We start from the raw sequence: 18,494 nt of genomic DNA, 5'->3' as shown, positions 1-18,494 counted from the left end.
GAAACAGGTTTTTGAAAGTTTAATGGGTAATGTTTCACAGAATCACTGAATCAGTGAGTAGCTGAGGCTAGCAGGCACTTCTGGAGATGACCTGATTCACCCATTTGCTTAAGGAAGGCCACCCTTGGCCAGGAAGATCTCTAAGGCAGGAGGCTCCACAACCTCTCTGGGCAACTTTCACCTGTGCTTGGTCACCCTCCCAGGACAAAAGTGTTCCCTGGTGGTCAGAGGGAGCCTGCTGTGTTTCAGTTTGTGCTCATCACTTGTGCTTCTTTCACTGGTCACCACTGAAAAGATTCTGGTTCTGTCCTCTTTGCCTTGACTTCAAATTGGTGCTTTCTGGAACTTCTAGGTCCCCAGTTTTCTGAGATATTTCACAAAACTAGATTACATTATACTGTCAAGCAAATAGAGCATTCTATTTTACCATGAATTTTAATATAACTGAACAGAAAAATTGCTAAAACTAAGCTTTTGAGAAAATATTTAGCAGCAAATATCTCTAAGTAAAGGTAAATTTCTAACAAGTTTGTGGTTGTGCTATTATCATTATCATTATTTAAAATGATTGCTTTAATCTTTATTGTTAAAGGAACATTAAGACAGAATTTTTATCAACATTTTAAACAAAATGATAACAAAGCAGTTGTTGAGAAGGTGGGTAATTCATCATGTAACAGCCATGAGATTTCAGATCTAATTGCAGATAATCACCTTCATAAAGAAAACCTCTATACACAGTCAGTAATTTTAGGGGGTTTTAGTTCATTATGCATTTTTGTAATTTATACATTTTGTGTAACTTTTATGTCCAATGGTACTTTTAGTTTGTCATCATAAACACAGTTGTGATATGCTAACACACATTGTAGGCATGCACATTGAATGAATTTCTGGATTTTTGTTCTATAATCAGAGTTCTTGTCAAGAACTTGTTTAAGACTTTCTTATCTATGTTTCACAAGCTTTATATTCTTAGCCATCGTTTTATCATGTGGCATAATTATAATATCATTTTCTTATCCTTATGCTGCTCCATTTACTGGAAGAATATATTATTCTGTTTTAAAGAGATTTTTTTTCCTCAGACAAGTTCTATATAAGTTAAAGATAACTGTATTCACAATGGAAATATCTGTCTGCAACAGATTTGCTCTCTGGATGCCTCTCATTCTACAAGTATTTATTTTTATTGAACAAAAGATATTTCAATTTTGTCAGTGTAACTGAAAAAATACAACTATTTGAGAGCTGAACACTATTTAAAGTTTCTTGGTAAGATTTGAATTGCTGAACTAGTCACAGGATTGATAAAGGAACATCTATGCAAATTTTTGCTTGTGAGAAAGGTTTCCCATATGGAACAGAAGTGCATATACACACAGAGAAAGCATCCAAGCCATCTGCCCTTGGAATCATGTTTTTAGCTGAACTATAGTACTGGAGAATTACTGCAGATTTAGCATCAGTTTGTGTTCAGTGAAGAGTTTCACTCCAGTTCAGAGCCATTTGAAAACAAGTTTCAGGCTGGTTTGAACTGGACTTTAGCAGTTTTTAATTTTCAATATGATCCTTTGATTGCAGCACTGTAACACCTAAATTGCTTTGTGCATTTACCTCAAAGCAACAACTCTGTGGCACTGCTACCAGTACCAGGCACTCTGCCCAAGTCATAACCTCCATCACAGCTCCCAGGTATTCATTCTCTTTCTATTTCCCAACTCTTCGGAAAATATTGCTTCAGGATCTGGATGTGGCAGGCAAGCTATTGTAACAGCCAGATTTATTTTTTTAGATGCTGATAATTTAGTAACCTGGAAATTATATCCTTCCTATTAAATTTGTATCCTGGACATTTCAGGGAGAACTAGATGTTGTCATTTCTCAGGACGCACCAGTATCTTACAGAAAGCCTTGGATTAGCTCCACAGAGAGAAAAATTCAGTTTTTTATAAATGATAAAGCTAGTTGCTTTCTGGAAAACATATTCCCATCTATATAAGAATTCCCAGTAAATCATAATCAAAAAAAGTGACATATACATAGAATCAAAAGTTTCAATTTTTCTTAGCTTCTGGAAATAAGCTTCTAAAAAAAGGCAAACTCCAAAGAAACTACAGCGGAAACTACAAATAATTTTTCATGGAAAAAATTATAAGTACATGGAGCATCCTAGCGGGCATTTCTATTAAAGCAAAATCACTGAAGCCATCCAAGAAACAATTACACTGGATGGCTCCCTGGGGGAGACTGGAGCTCTGAATGGGAATAAGTTCCTGAAGGATGAAAAGGCTTCAGTTTCTCAGCTTCATGTTGCATATTGTAGTTATAAATTAGTGGTTTGCATTATCAAAATACAGGCTACTGTGACAAGGTCAGTTAATAAAAGTCAGCTGCAGATAGATCACCATGGCCTGACAAGCCTGGGTTGTTCTAAAGAAGCAGGCAGACAAACAGACACTCTAACCCAACCATACATTTTTCTTTGAAGAAATTCTTTAGTCCTGGGTTGTCTTGGAGTTGCTGATCCCAGAGAAGCTGAGCAGATAGTACTGTTACAGAATGGAGCTGATGTCTGCCAATCACCTCTATCCACTTTTCTACGAATCACAGACAGGGAGTTTTGCAAATCCGCTGTGTCTCAGTTGCAGGCTAGAATACTTACAAAATCAAGTAAAATCACAGATTAGCCTCAGAAAGTGAAGGGAAATGACACACTACAGCAGTGGTGAATAATGGGAACTTATCTAAGAGTCTCAGTACTGCCACAATTATCTTTAAGAATAACTCGCCAGTTGTGTATGCCCTTCAGATACTTCAGATACCTTCTTCAGATACTGCTGACAAAATATAGATCCATGTATAAAAACTGCTGATGAAATACAGATTAATGTTAATAATGTTAATAATGAATTCTGGTAATTAGAATATACCATCCTTCCAGAGTATTCAACCATGAGAATCAACATCAAAAAGTGAAAAGATATACTTCAATGGTATGAACAGTACATGCTTCATTTGAAGCTCCTCTTCAACTTCTTATAGGCCATATTTTCTAGAACAGATTCTATGGATTTATGTGCTTTGGTCAGCTTCTGAGCATGCAGAATGGGGACTTGTTGCCAGACCAAGACATTTTGAAGTGGTGATGAGACCTTATAAAGAAAGCAAGAACCAGCTTCTGATATCTCTAAATTATCTTCTCTTGGAGGTCTCTGAGGGATGATTTGCTCATGCTGATTTATCTTGATCCTTACATGCAGGGAAGAACCTGCCTGAAATTTTTCAGCTCCATATGGATCAACTTCTGTTTATGTCCTGGGTCTATGTTAGTATCAGGACTGTCACTTGCTGATGTAAGCTATAAGTTTGTAAGTAAGGAGTATAACTGCAGTAGAAAAAAGTTGCTATTTTATTGTGATTAAAATATTCATCAGGTTCAGCAGTATTTTAAATAAAATATGGAAATTACCATGTACAAAATCCCAATAGCCAGCAATTCTTTGTAGGATATTCTAATTATTTCACAGAATGTTGGATAATTTGTTTTATCTTACTGTAGGACACTTTATGCTTTTTTTTCTTTCCAGGATAGTACCTCTGTAGATTAATTTAATTTTTAAGCAAAGACATGGCTTACTGAATACTTTGATCTCTTTGCATGTCAGCACATTTCTAGTTGCGTTTTATAATGAAATAGCAACCAGGGATACCTGGTATGTCAATCAACCTACATTTTTATATTTTTTACTTCCCATATGAAAGTCTGACTCAGTCTACCCAATGTAAAATTTGCAATCCTGGATGAGTATTGCAAATATGATTGTGTCCAATTTTCAGTGGAAAACAGATATGATCGAAGTTGATACCAATCTCTTCAGTTTACTGTCTACAAGTAACTGTGCATTCATTTATTGTAAAATTAACTTCATAATCCCCGCCATGAGGTTAGAGGGACTTATCTATTGGAAATTTCATTATCCCATGGAAACAAAACTCACAATCTACCTGTTACTGTCACTTTATCTGATAAAGAGTAACATCTACATCCTGGGTCAGGATGTGCTGCAAGTCCCACGTTATGCAAATGTTTTTCAGATGACTCATGTGGTTTTCCCAGGCCAGAGAGCTGTGAGTCTCATTTGCATCAGTAGCACACCAGCCCTTTGCCCTGGCAGCTGGTAGTTCAATTCACTGTACCAGGCAGGAAAGCTGACATTACACTTTTGCTCTCCAGAAAAGATCTTGCTTTGATCCCTGACTCCCTATCTATTGGAAATTCACCCACATGGGAAATAGTTTCAGTGATGTTTTCCTACCACAAAAAACATTCTGCTGTCATTAGTGCTGCTTAGGGAAAACCTGGCTTTCAGCAAAACCTCATCAAACACAGGCTGTGAGCTGTGTCAAGTGTCATGGTGCTAAGAGATCGGATACAGTAGGATGCAGTGATGGAAAAATTGTAGGCAGCTGCCCCAACAGTTCTACTTCCCTCAAATGGACACACAGGGCTGTCTGCATGCAAACAGCTGCCCCTCCTTGCTCTTTAAAGGAAAGCATTTTAACAAATTACAAGGGGATCATGAGCATGATTCTTTCAAGAAAAAAGCCATGGAGGAAGTCATAGGATTTTAAGTACACATACATTTTAAGTATACATACATGTGTAGCTCTCCTCTGTGTGTAGAAGAAGGAGAAAGTATGGTATGATTATTTTTCATGAGCATATCATCTATGCTGACTCATTTCTGGTTTTGTGGAAAAGCAATATACCTAACTATGAAATTCACTAAAAAACAAGTGGTTCATTTATTTCACCTGTAATGTTTATGGTGTTGCCAGGGCTGTTTCTCCCTTTCTGGTATTCTGTGCGGTCTGTCTCTTGAAGTAACAGCTCATTTTTCTTAAATGAAACAACAGGTTCTGAAACACAGACATTTGAAACTATCTCTGGAACACACTTTTCAGGCATCTATTCTAAACTTTCAGTGCTTTAGACAGTTATTTATAAAGTACCCTCAGTCTGGCATTTTAAATAATCACATTATTGTTATTATATCTTGCAAATTGTGTGCTCCATAGCTGTCATTCAGTGAAGAATATCCTGAATTTTGTATAAAACTAATCTTTCTGTCGTTCCTTGTTCAGTGTCACACTGCAAACAATGACAAAGGATGGGAGCTCTCACCAGAAATGATAACCTCTATATCAAAATGATTGCAACTCCTTCTGTATTTTCAGGTAAGCGTATGAACCATAGAAACTAAGAAATAAATAACATATTTTTTTCAGAAGTGTTTAGCACTCATGATGAAAAACTATGTGGAGCTAAGACAGAATATGGATACAGTTATATTTACTACTCTATATCCTCCCGGAATTATGCACACAGTAAGAACTGAACTTCTGATTTAAAAAGAGCAGACAAGTAATATTGAGGTACTCTTTACAGCCTGTAATATATGAGAGATGTAAAGAAACTGATAGATAAATAGAAGTATTGATAGCTTCATCTCTGATTTACTAGTTTAATTATTTAATTTTACTCTTCTTGTAACAGGTAAGTTCTCAAAAATTTGGCAGTTCAATATATCTTACGCATCTCCAACATTCATTTTCACCTGTTCAGTCTCTCTTTCCTTTTTTTTTCTATTTTATAAAAATTGCATGCAAAAAAATACCATTCCAATCCAGTTGATAAGATTTTCTAAGAGAACAGCCACTAACGAAGACTTCCTCCTGCAGCCTGTGGAAACTGTCTTTAGATATGGATGGTTGTTCTGTTCCGCAAAAAAAAGAAGTCAGTTGTCTGGAGTTTTGTTATCTTCTTTAAGCAATTTTCACCCTCTTAGTCCTCATATTGCTCCTTTTATTGACATTTATTTACTCTATTGATGTGCTTTCTTCCATGATACCAAAGGAAATACTTGGAAAAAAGGCTCTAAATGGAGTAAGAAAAAAACACTGGAAGCTGTATTGAAGAAAGATTGTGACCAGTCATAAATCAGACCATATCTGTTTAAAAGTTCCTCAAACTTTCAAGCAAGATTAGGAAAAATAAAACTTGTAAGTTAAATAAATATAGTTTATTTTATTAAAGGTCATAATTATTTGATATTCATGTGATAGTGATCACAAAGACAGTAAAAACACTTCAGCCAACTTAGGGAGTACAGTAGGCTTCCAGAAACAGAGCAAATGATGTATCAGGTAAACAGGAAGCAAATAAAGGCTTTTAAACTAGCACTGTATATAGCACTTTTTAATCACATCAATCTTGCAGAAATTTTTTCAGAATAATGTTTAACTTTGGCTTGTTACTTATTCAAAGAACGTCAAAAACACCTGTGCAGGATATGATACCAGCCATGCAATTTATATTTTCCTTCCTCTGAGAGGACTATGAAGTTATTGCACTTGCAGTGTTGCTCAATATATTGGTGACCTGGAAATTTAAAGTTAAAAAAAAAAAATCAGTTTTACAGAGAAATTTTCCCTTTATTTTGGAAACTGTCATCCAGCTCCTTCTCAGACTAGGTTATGATGGACCAGGAAATCTCCAGTTTTTTTCTGAAGTCCTGGCACTGAAGTATTCATTGACAAAAGAGAATGAGCCAGGTGCTGTCTTATTTGTGATGCTGCAACCTTTGATCGCAGCTTACACCTTGTGAAAAAAATGTTAACATGCTTGTATTTGCAGGTCTTTGCAGAAGTTGTGCATATTCCTTCGGCACTATGATAATATTTGCTTGAATTTTAAAGAAAAATGAGTCTATTTGTTATTTACTACCTCCTCCAACATTAACTTTGATGGCTTCCATTAATTAATTTGTCATGTTTTCTCACTGCAGTTCTGCAGAGGATGGACGATGAACACACTCTGGGGATGGAGTGTGCTCTCTACAGAGGTCAGTGTCTGGAGCTGGTACAGTCCTTTAACACTTTTCAATATTTTGTGCTGCTTATGGAAGGGTTTTAGACACTCTGACTCTGTCACTGCTCTTTTTTTCTTTCATGTCCATACTCCTCTGCATATTATAATACTCCACTTGTACCAGGAGACAAGGTATTTGTTTAATACAAACAGGAGCTTGGTTTGTCATTAAGGACACTGTGCATCTTACTGTACTTTCAGCATTGTTTCAGCTTTTGGGACAATGCTGTTTTCTCTTCCCTGCTGCTGTACCACTTAAAATATTAACTTCCTGGCAGTTAATGACCTGCTGTCACACTTTAATGTCAAATGAGAAAAAGTGTTGCTCTCCATTATTTTAGTGTTTAAATGTGACAGAGGAATTTACAGTTATCAAAATGTATGAAATGTGCAAAGACTTCTACAATAACCTTTTAAGACAACCTGAAAATGTTCATAAGATTCTGCTGAAACAAGCTAAGCACACACCTAATTGTAGTTCATTCCCTGATAAAATTTTTAATATACTCAATAGTAAGTTTTCCAATTTCCTTTAAGTTATTATAACCAAAATGTTTCCAGATTAATTTGTCTTTCATGTCAGCCAGCTTATTTTCATTGCACAGATGCAACAGATTATTTCCACCAAATATTTTTCAGTTCTCATGATCTTACTAGTAAATTTAAGCTAAGAAAGAAGCTAAATTTTAAGCTAAGTAGCAGACAATACAATTTACATATATTCAGAAGTGTAGGGAGCAGTCCACAGAGAAGATCTGTTCCTTCTTGCATTTGCAGTAACCCATTAATAACAATAATTTACTTGTCCAGTAAGCAGAATAAGAATTAGTGATATACATACCTTACTTTCCTATTAGCTACTGAAATTTCAGGAGAAAGTCTAAAAGAAATGACTTCTTACTGAGAAGAAGACCTTTTCACATTTAGACTGGAAGAGGTAATAATCCACAGCAAATGAAACATGCATATAAATTGGTGTTTCCTGGACACAAATAATTGCAGCATCACAAGTGCTAAAGGTGCCATTATGATAGTATCAAAACTGGGAAAAGTAATGTTTCCCTCTTCTGACATTGAATTTTGCTCTTCAAAATTCAACCAGAATATGTAATTTCCTAATTATGCCACATGGCACATAAGTTAATTGAAATCATAATAAGCTATCATTTTATTTAATGGCTGATGTGGAGGTGAAATATACTGGATCATTTATGCACATTTCCAAAACAAAGCCTACTGCTCCCTACACCATTTTATGTCTTCTGCCTTCACATTCTGCCTTGAAGTAGATGCATAAATTAATAAGTTATCTACCAATAAAATATATTTACAAACTATATCTCTTAGCAATGCTTTATTTTTTTTTTGTTTTCTTGTTTAGTAATAAAAATTATCTATTAATTGGAAGAGAGGTAATGTTATTAGTTAAAAACCCTTTTGTGGAAATTGTTATTTGGGCATTTCTGGAAAAGGAGATTTTAGATGCTGTGGCTCATTACTCTTTCTGTAGAAAAGTATTGTCTGTTAGTTCTGTTTGATTCCTGGTTCATTGACCTGATACAAAGAGTCATTCAGATCTCAGTCATTGTATCTATTTTGCAGTCACAAAACAACATTAAGGACTTGTTTCTGCTGTCAGTAAAAATAAGTTGTGTGCCCTGATGGACTTGCTTCAGCATAGTCACACACAAATTATCAGTAATAGCAATTGAATAGCCTGCTTCTCTGTGAGCAGAACTGAACCCTAACTTTGTAGAATAAAGACATTTTATAATTTTAGATGAAAAAAGTATTGTACCTATGCAAAAGTTTAGTTATTAAACTTCAAGATCTCAGCTACTGAATGACTGTGAAATCTGAGTGGACTATTCTGTGCATTTTCACAAACTGCACATAACCACCCCATTGAAGGGAAACCTGTAGACCAGTGCTGTTCTGTAATTCATACTGTGTACTCATTTATCTGATTAGTTACATTAATGCCAGTGGGACTTACAGCCTTAATGTACTCCATGTTTCAGAGAGAATTACACAGAAATGCACATACTAATTCACATTCCATTTTTAACCTACTATTCAATCAAAAGAAAATCTATGTTGATCCTGGCAAATCTGTTCACAATAACATTTTCTTCAGACTACTGTGAAGCTGGAAGAGATTTATATATCATATACTAATCTTTATGTATATGTAACATATGTTTATGTGTATACAACATGTTTAAATGCAATTCCCATGTACTGTTTTTTCAAATGCATAGGGTTATGCTTAAAGTAATAGGTATAGCTATTTCAAAGTATCTGAAACTTTTTTCATTGTGTATTGAGAATTAAACTTTTCAAAGGCTTCTTGAAAAGAAACTCTGTCAAAATATTGCTTTTCAGATAAAACAGATTTTCTTTCTCTTTTAGGAAATCCATCCTAGGCACAAAAATCTGTCTTGTCAAAAATTGATCTAATCAATCTATTTCCACAAGAAAACTTCAATTTTATGAGATATTGGCTAACAAAATAGAACTAAAACTGTTTTATTATTTTTTGCAGGTTTCACTGCATTACCTGCATCTTCTATATGCTTTAAAATAAGCATATGTTAGTTTATAGTTTTGGCTTTGATGTGCTTGTGGAATAGTCACTAGAGGAAATTTCATACAAAATATCAATCATACCAAGCACACAATACCATATATACCATAGCAATCATCAGATAATACTTCAGACATGCAATTTCTGGGAAACACTAAGTATGTTTTATCAAATACTTTGAAAATGGACACTCATTGTCATACAGTTGCCAGCCACACTGAAGTTTAAATACTGGCATTGTAATAGAAAGAGATTCAGTTTCAGGTACTTCAACTTTCATTTATATAATTTAGGACCCACCACAGATCCCTTAAGATATGTTATAAAAATACATCTGCTGTGAGGATAAAAATCACAAGGAGCCATCCAGGCTAAGTCAGGAGACATAACATTTAATAATCAGCTGCATGTGAAGACCCATTGACTTGATGAATGGTAAGTACTTTATGGAGTGAAAAAGTCTTACAGAACATCCACCAGAGGTGTAATAACAAAGGGGACAGTCACCATCTGTATTTTTTTAATTATTTGGAGGGTTTCGTTAACACAATAGATATAGATGTGATTTTCTCTTTCTCTTTGCATAGTTGTTTCTGACCTCACTCAATGATGGGAATTAGAAGATGTAAAGAAGATTAGATTGTAGATTGGCATTTCTTTCTTTGATTTGTAAGTGTTTATAAGGCAATAGTACATATATTCGCTAGGCTACAGCTTTCCAAATTCTCCACTGATTTCTCTTCTGTTATTTCAAAGTCACCTTTATTGAGATATGCATCTGCTACATTCTCTTGTCAGAGACAGGATACTAGGCTGAATAAACTTTCAGCTTAATCCAGTCTAGCTGTCATAAAGTCTTACAAACTGTAAGTTCCAGAAATGAAAAGGATCAAAATTATTAGTGGAGACTCAAAAATATAATACAATAATACAAAATAATTACTATCAGGACTCCTTTACTTTACAAACATATAAAATGAACTTACTTTGAGGGTAAGAAGAGGGAAAAAATCCTTCCATTAGAAAATATAGTCACAAAGCTTTGAACAAATAAATTCACACACTGCAGAGTACACACACACACACGCATGCAGGCAGGCATGCACGTATGTACACACACAGGTGCACACATACACGCATACATACACACATGCTTAGAGTTTACACTGCATTCTTCTGATGCCATGATTATTATTTTATTTGTACACCCACCTTTACTGCACATTCTAAACAAACAATAGACAACAGTGTAAGGACTTTTTTTTCCTTAAAACTGCAACAAAACAAGCCTCAACATTTGCAAAACATTCCTTTATTATTAGAAATAAATTATTTTGTATAAAAATTAGCATGCATTGACCATTGCATTTATTTTAGCATAACCCAGGACTTAATTCAGTCAGCCGTCACAAGAAACAAACTCATCTTCTTTTACGAATTGAACAATGTAGGACAGGAAAGGAAATTGTCACAATCACAAAAAAGTACTTACAAATATAACAGCAGACATGATTTATTTCAACAGCATTTTTTTTTCACAAGCTAACATTTGTTTTCCTTTTGTGATTTGCTTCCTTTTGTGAATGAACAGTTCAGAAGCTTGACACTCTGTCTGTAAGTTATAAAACTGGACTTTTCCTTCCCCTGTCTCTTTTTTCATTTTGCTTTTGTTTAATCCTTGTTCTCTAGAAGACTGACTATCGATTTGAATGTAGACTACTGATATTTTCAAGACTGAATTCTCGTGGTGGTAAAGTCTATGTTTGCAAGATCCAGTCCTGCAGATCTTCCAGTGAATTTCATCCCTGCTCAGTTTGCCTGATTGCTGTAACTGACATAAGTTGTCTTGGTAGAGGAGGCTGTAAATCAAAAGAAAAAGAAACAAACCAAAAACAAACAACAACAACAAAAAAAAAAGTTCAGGATTTTTAGAATCAAGAGAGGAGGGAAAAAACATATTTAGCATTTGAATTCAGACAATGTACTACTGTATTTCCGAACAATATGGTCCATGTTCATGGAATAAAGAATGTTTAAGGATGTATATAAGCAGTGTATAAACTGGATCCTAATTTCTGTGTTCATGACCACTTGTTTTGTTTATGACTTGGGAAAGCAGAGATCCATAGAAAGGAAAAATGATGAGTGGTTTCAGCATACCCACAACAGAATTTCAACATCTGTTATTATTTTGTCTGAATTCCATATAAATTTTTTTTTTGCATTAGTGACTGGATTTTTTTTTTCTCTTCTACTGTTTGAAGACAACGTTGCAGTTAGTGGTGGTTTGTCCATCCAAAATGAGACTTATCCTCCTCAAAAGGAACAAAGCCTAACCCTCTTCAAATTAGAGAAACTGAGCAGATAGTCCAAACAGAACATATTAACTGGAGAAAATGATGGTCTCCTTATGCTGATGGTCAGCTGATCATGCTTCTTTTGATCAGAGCTGATGTTCCTTGTTCAGAATGAGGCAATATATTGAGAGAATTAAACAGCTCTACTACTGCAAAACTGAACAACTAGGAATCTTTTAAGAAAGTTTGTTTCCGGTTCTAGCCCTTACATCCTTGCTATTAAGAAATATAAAAAATATGCTATAAAAATATGACTCAAGTCATATCACTCAAGGTAAATGTAATGGTTGGAGGAGAAAAGTGATTACAGCTGGTCTCATAGTTCTCTAATTTTAAATCATTTGAGTACATGGAAAATGAGACTGATGGGGGACTGAGTCTCTTATTTCTCTATAATAAGGTCTATGTTACACTGCATAAAGAGGAATTTGACTTTCTAAATATGTTTTATATTCTGTCTGGTACAAACATGACAGTGAAGAGAGTGATAATTAAGATAGTGATAGATATCATGCTTATGATAGTGAAGATTGCAGCTAGCAAGATGAAAATAACGTGATGGCAAAAAGTTTCCTGATCTATATAAGTATAGAAAGGTATATTTTCATATCATTCTTCAATTTCTTTCCTTTTTCTATACAGAGTCTGGTGAGAACAGCTGAGATAGACAGGAAAAGCATTCTTCATGCTAACTCCTATGTTCAGCCCAACAATCTGATGATTTGTAAAGAACAGTCTACAGAAACTGAGAAATGACAGTTTCTCTCTTCTGCATCATGGATTAAACTAAATAAAGAATCACTAAAATGGATGCAAATTAATAATGGTTTGTATAGCTAAGTTTGCTTCTTGATTTTTGTCATGTTTTCTTAGATTTTCTGAGCAATTTGAATCTAATACTGCATTTGCCATTTTTTAAGACACAACAGAACCAGACTATTTAATTCACATACTACTATAATCCTTTTCCCTAAGAATATATATACAAGCATGAATAATCAAACAAAAGCTGCAAAATATAATTTTTCTTACTTTCACTTGCACAGGTAGTTCCAATACTTTGTGTCTAGAGAAAGCTAATTCATGAAAGGACTGCTTTTGGCACACAAAGCAAGTCTTTCTCATACTTGATCACAATATTCGAGCACCAACATGAAATAGCTTTATTTGCATGTATTGGGACACTTGAAGCAAGTATAGCATAATTTACATCTTTCAGATCTTTCAAATGGGATGTACTGCTCCCGTCTGAACTCTCTCATGCTCCCACAGCTGGATTTCTGAGAGGATTCTATTTTTAATTTTGGCCTGCTGAGTTCCTACTCAAAATAATGCAGGACTGATGAAATGGCACCAGGATCTTCAAGCATAGAAGGATTTTTTCCCAGCTAGTAAGTAACAGATAGATGCTCATCTGCAAACTCTGCACACTTGGGAACAAAAGGATAGAAAGATCAGAGCTTATTTTTTCCCCTTTCCCTGAAAGTAGGGTCAGATACATGATCAGGTTGTTAGATTACCACATTATCCTGTATGAGCTGAGTTGAGCTCTGTGATAACTTTACATGCGCATGTTTTTAGCCCAAAGCAATGTAACATAATCAGATTTATCACAAGCCAGTAAGCTGAATTATGTGAGCACATTTGCAAGAATACAACACAAAATACAAAAATAGTAGCTACCACACCTCAGCTGATATGATTTGTTAAATTGCTGTAACTTTGTTGTGTATCTGAGAATTAAAGAGTTTTGATAGAATTAATCTAGAATTGATCAAGAAACAAAAATTATCCAGTTGATTCCTGAGTGTTATTACTTTAAAAAATTATAACCCAGAAATTTATTGTAGACAGTGGTTTGAAATATATTAATCTCATGTCCAAACAGTGTTTGTGGTTTTTTGCTTTATAAATATTGTATGTGTCTTTTCAGTTTTGTGGAATAAGTCTAGAGTTCATGTTTGGGGACCTGAAAGCTTCAGCAGTTGGTGTCCTGCTCTTTAAGACTTTTAGCATTTCATAATAATAACATGAACCACGCTTGGCAGGCCTGGATGGCCAGAAAATTAACGGACTTGGCTCAAAATATTTCTGAGAATAAACATTCTTTTTCAGCTCCAATTGCTATTTTGCTGTTGAAATGAAACAAAAAGAGGAAGAAAATAAAAGAGCAATGTAGAATGAATATTGTGATCTGACCTATATTCATTTAACGTACTTGTCATTGCCTTCTGTGACCACACCTGGATGGGTATGTTTATCCTGTTTCCCAGAAACAATTTTTATTTCACTGATTATGGACCTATTCCCACAAATAAACCCACGAACATATTCATGTGGAAGACAACATAGAATAAGGTGTGTTACCTGAAACAGAACAAACTAGATAGAGAGGAGTTGTCTGGATGGGAAGCGAAAGGGATTACGTGACTACCTCATCCTGCTTCTCACCTAGTTATGAGCACTGCTATCATTTCTAGTGTTTGTGCTTGGTAAATAGGGGAAACAATCACTGCTCGCTTCTGGTATACTAGAAGTAGACTACTATTTTGCAATCAGTTTCATATGCTATCACTGAAAAGAAAGATCTAGCTCACATGGAGTAACTGCAAGAAGAAATTTTGTGGTGCTGAGAAGTTGTTACAAGTGACACAGTGAAAAGGACTTATGCTGCATTGTGCGCTTAAAATTCACAGGAACTTTCAAATTCTTTGACAATAACTATTTCAGGGAAGAGAGAAAGGTACAGGCCATCTAGAGGCCTAGAACTCAATTACATAGGGAGAACTTTCTGGAGTGCAGATGACTTGACTGAATTTTTGCCTATGAAATATTATGATGGATGAAAACTTAGGATATACTCCTAGTGAGCTCAGAACTATATAGATGTGTTACTGTTAAAATCATGTTTAGAGCACAGTAAATAAGCATTACCCTGCAGTATTGGACTATTTAAGAAGCAGACTGGCTTCCAGTAGCATCTGTTTCTATGAATTATGCATAATCATAGTTTAAGGAATACCAGTCACAGCATTTCTTAGTCAGGTATTGTAGATAAACATCAGATACTCAAGACTTTCTTATTAACACTCTTTCTCACCCTACTGTGAAAACCCTGCTTTATCCTCTCCTTGGAAGTGTATAATTTTGTACATTCAGCAAAATCCATGTCTCTTTTCCTTTTTTCCATCTGAGTTTTCTGAAGAGTTGCAAAATTACTGAGTCTTTCATATTCCTATTCTATCATTTGATCCACAAATTTTCTATGCCTTTCTTGTTTGTCCTTTGTTACACGTCTCAATCTGAAGCTCTGTAAGTCCATAGCTCACTCTAGCAGTTTTACATATTTTGAAGGGGCATGAGTTTTTCCAGTGAAACAGTTTGCACTCTGTATCCTCCATGCATCAGCAAGTATAGTATAGTGTAGTATAGTATGGTAGAGTTATGGACTGCTTTTATGTAATCTTCAATCTGCAAACTCTGCTAGATTTCAGTAGGGGGTTCATTTTTCAGAAATAAATACAATATTTTAATGCAAACTTTGTACTGCCTTGTCTCAATGTGCTTAACCAAAACAGTACTACTTAAACACCAATATCATCCAAAAGCAAAAAAAAAATTAAAAATCAGCCATGCTGTTTCCAATAAAATGACTGAAAAGCTTAGCTGTCACAGCTGCTGCTCATTTAATGTAACATCTAACTTCTCAGAAGAAAGCAGTTCTCCATTTCTCAGCATTGGGTATAAGGTTAATGTCTTTGCTTATAGTTGATTATTATTTTTATTACAAAGTCCAGTTTCTAAAATGGTATGTCATGTGGTGGAATGGGAGCTGTAATCTCTGTTTTCCCCTGTACCAGAGCAACTTTGAGATGTTGCAAGATTCAAGAACTTTCCTGATGTGGGAAAGAATTTTTTTCCCATTAAAAACCTACAATATATCAGAACATGTTGTAATTAAGCTTCACACAAATTATCATGATTTTGTACCAAGATGAGTGAGACCAGAACAAAAACCTGATGGGAAGCATTATGCATTATGGGAAGTGCTCCCAGCATTATGGGAGGTGTTACTCATGAGTTGTGATAAGTGAACATTCCAAGAAATATTAAGGTAGGAAGGTAAAAAGCATTATTTTCACTTCCATATCTGACTGTAAAATAAAAACAATGCTAGCTGTTTTCATTATAGGTTTTTTTTTTTCAACAGCCTTTGAGTTTTGAATATACAATGATGACCATAAATACACCTCATGAACTGTCAGGACATACCACTGGCACAGCAATGTACAACACATCAAAATAGCACTAGCTAAAACAAACAATTTTTAGAAGATGTGGTGTTTCAAAATCTGCTTGTGCTTTTTTTTTTTCCTACTAGCCTCCTGTGAAAATCAATTTCTTTGAAACAGATCTAGACATTCCTGCATTCAGCAGTACATGAATTCTGACACATCTCTGGATTCATGCAGAACAAGCAACAAAAATAATTAAGTTTATTATTAAAAGAAAGTGCATTCTTCTGAACGTACAGCTATTAAGATGTGCTGCCACTCTTGACCAAGTCTACAGATGACTTACTGTTGGTTTCAAGACTTTCACACAGTTCAGTCTTGACTTCGCCATTTGGTCTGTCATTTCCTTTTTGTGTCAGTTTGCTTTGCATTGTAGCAGCTGTCACTACAGCCTTGAAGCTCCGCTTCCGTTTTTGAACATTCTGCTCTGGATGAAAAATTATAATATAAACCTTGGGCATGTAGAGCATGCCCAGAGACACAGAAGCACTTAAACTCATGGAGATAGTCAGTGTTGTTGTCTGGATGTACATCTGGGGAAGGAAAGAAAAATATAAAAATCATTGTTATATTGATTTAATATAAGAAGGAAAACAAAGTAGCTATCTTAAAAGTACTAGGTGGAAAGGGAGCATCAAAAGACCCTTGGCTATGGTTGTTTTTAATTATAGCAGAGTATGGCTGTTTCCTGTTGGGCTCATAATCTTAAGAGTAGGTGATAGAAACAACATAGTATTCATGAAACTTCATTCTCATAAAAGTAACAAAGATGATGCAGCAAACATGCTTTTAGAAAAAAAAAAACCAGTATGTCTGGGCAAGAAGACAGGAATGACAACAGAGTTAGCCTTGTGTCATCTATTTTAACTGACAGAAGCCTCTACACCAATATGCCACATGGTGATTCAACAGTGTGTGCAGCATGGCTCAACTGACAGCAGCATAATGCAGAATCTAATGGAATCTTTTATACAGTCTGTGAGCTTCAAGCTGGAAAAAAAATTAGTTTACCATAGTGATGCTTGAATATTCCTGAGGGTGTTGGGGGATTGATTTGTTTGTTTGTTTGTTTGTTTGTTTATTTTCCATCCTACTTTTGAATTCTAATCACAATGCTCTATTGGCACACAATAAAGTTATTAATATGTCATGGTCCTAACTAAGAAATCAGAAAATTGAGGAACCATGAAATTATCTCACAGAAGACCTCCGTTCCCTATAGATAGAAAGGAAGAATCTGGCATTTCAGAGTGAGTCTGTCTATTTTTTGTTATCACCTACAAAAATAAAGTAATTCTGGTATTCCATAATACCATAAAAGAAAATGCCAATAAACACCCCATAAGAACAGCAGACAGAAATTTGTTTGATGAAGTATTCAGCTAGTATATTACCAATACTAATTGTAGGTCTGCTCAACAGGTTTTTTTTAGGAAATCATTTTTATTAGCCATATTCTTTACAAAAAATACTTTACAGTTCTGTGTTAAGTAGGAAATCTCTCAGTAATCCTTGTTATATTGAAAAAGATACTGAAGTAAAACATGCTCAGTGCCTTCGCAGATGATTCAGTGACATTGTCAGGCATGATTTTAAGCACTGGCCAACACTATCACATTAACCTGAAGATAAGGTGGTAAGTCTGTCTGCAATGTCAGCTTCAGATCATCATTTTTTATGAAGTGCCCTTGGGTGACTTGGCCCTTGGCAGAAAAGTAGAAATATAATAAACTGTTGTGCACTATTATAGCTGAACATTTTAATGTCTTTCAGCCTACAAAGTTTTTACATTAGATACTTCCTCCTTAGGGATCACAAATAAACTGTGCTCTCTTACTTAAAGCAATCTTAGGTAAGGAAAAAACATTAATTCTGAATTACTTTATTAAGTAACTGTATAATTGTACAGAAATACAAATACTATGCCAAATACTACCATAAAAAGAAGTATAGTTCAATCTAGTCTTCAAGAAAATATTAACAATTCCTCAAAATCTGTAAAAAGCTCAACCCACTTTCAGGGACAGCACCTGCCTGAAAAGACAATCAGGACTATCTGTTGTGCTGAGGAAACGTACAGGAGTAAAACCTTCCTTCATTTGGATCATACATCAATTCAGTACTTGAGGAAATAATATACTGTTTTCTCACACTCTTTTCTTAGTGAAATAATTCTATCCCATCAATCTCCAAAATTACAGTGGTGTGCCTGAAAGCAGAGCTATATTGTGCATGAACATTTCTAATGAAAACATTACATGGTCACACTAATAAAGAAGTTTTTTTCAGACTTCTGTGGAAGGACTTCTGTGCAGATGCAT

At 34.9% G+C, this 18,494-nt stretch overlaps 1 protein-coding gene and 1 long non-coding RNA gene across 4 annotated transcripts in view; one reads left to right on the top strand and one right to left on the bottom strand.

Annotated features, from left to right (window-relative positions):
- Positions 1–4,103: 4,103 nt before the first annotated feature.
- On the top strand, positions 4,104–11,349 carry LOC135301783 (uncharacterized). The gene is made up of 4 exons (XR_010363517.1): positions 4,104–4,704; positions 5,149–5,241; positions 6,852–6,908; positions 11,211–11,349. It is a non-coding gene; the product is annotated as an uncharacterized LOC135301783 (long non-coding RNA).
- GRM8 (glutamate metabotropic receptor 8) overlaps positions 10,814–18,494 on the bottom strand; it is a 303,263-nt gene continuing 295,582 nt past the window's right edge. For 2 of the 3 annotated variants that reach the window (XM_064422213.1, XM_064422216.1), the window contains 2 exons: positions 16,460–16,706; positions 10,814–11,380 (listed from right to left, as the gene is read on the bottom strand). In XM_064422213.1, coding sequence (XP_064278283.1) covers positions 11,331–11,380; positions 16,460–16,706 — 297 coding nt within the window. In that variant the 3' untranslated portion in view covers positions 10,814–11,330. Of the gene's footprint in view, positions 11,381–16,410; positions 16,707–18,494 lie in introns of all 3 variants that reach the window. The other variant, XM_064422214.1, reaches the window with a different exon arrangement.

Source organism: Passer domesticus, chromosome 5 (assembly GCF_036417665.1).
Source record: "Passer domesticus isolate bPasDom1 chromosome 5, bPasDom1.hap1, whole genome shotgun sequence".
NCBI lineage: Eukaryota > Metazoa > Chordata > Aves > Passeriformes > Passeridae > Passer > Passer domesticus.
This window is presented reverse-complemented; position numbering and strand designations above follow the sequence as displayed.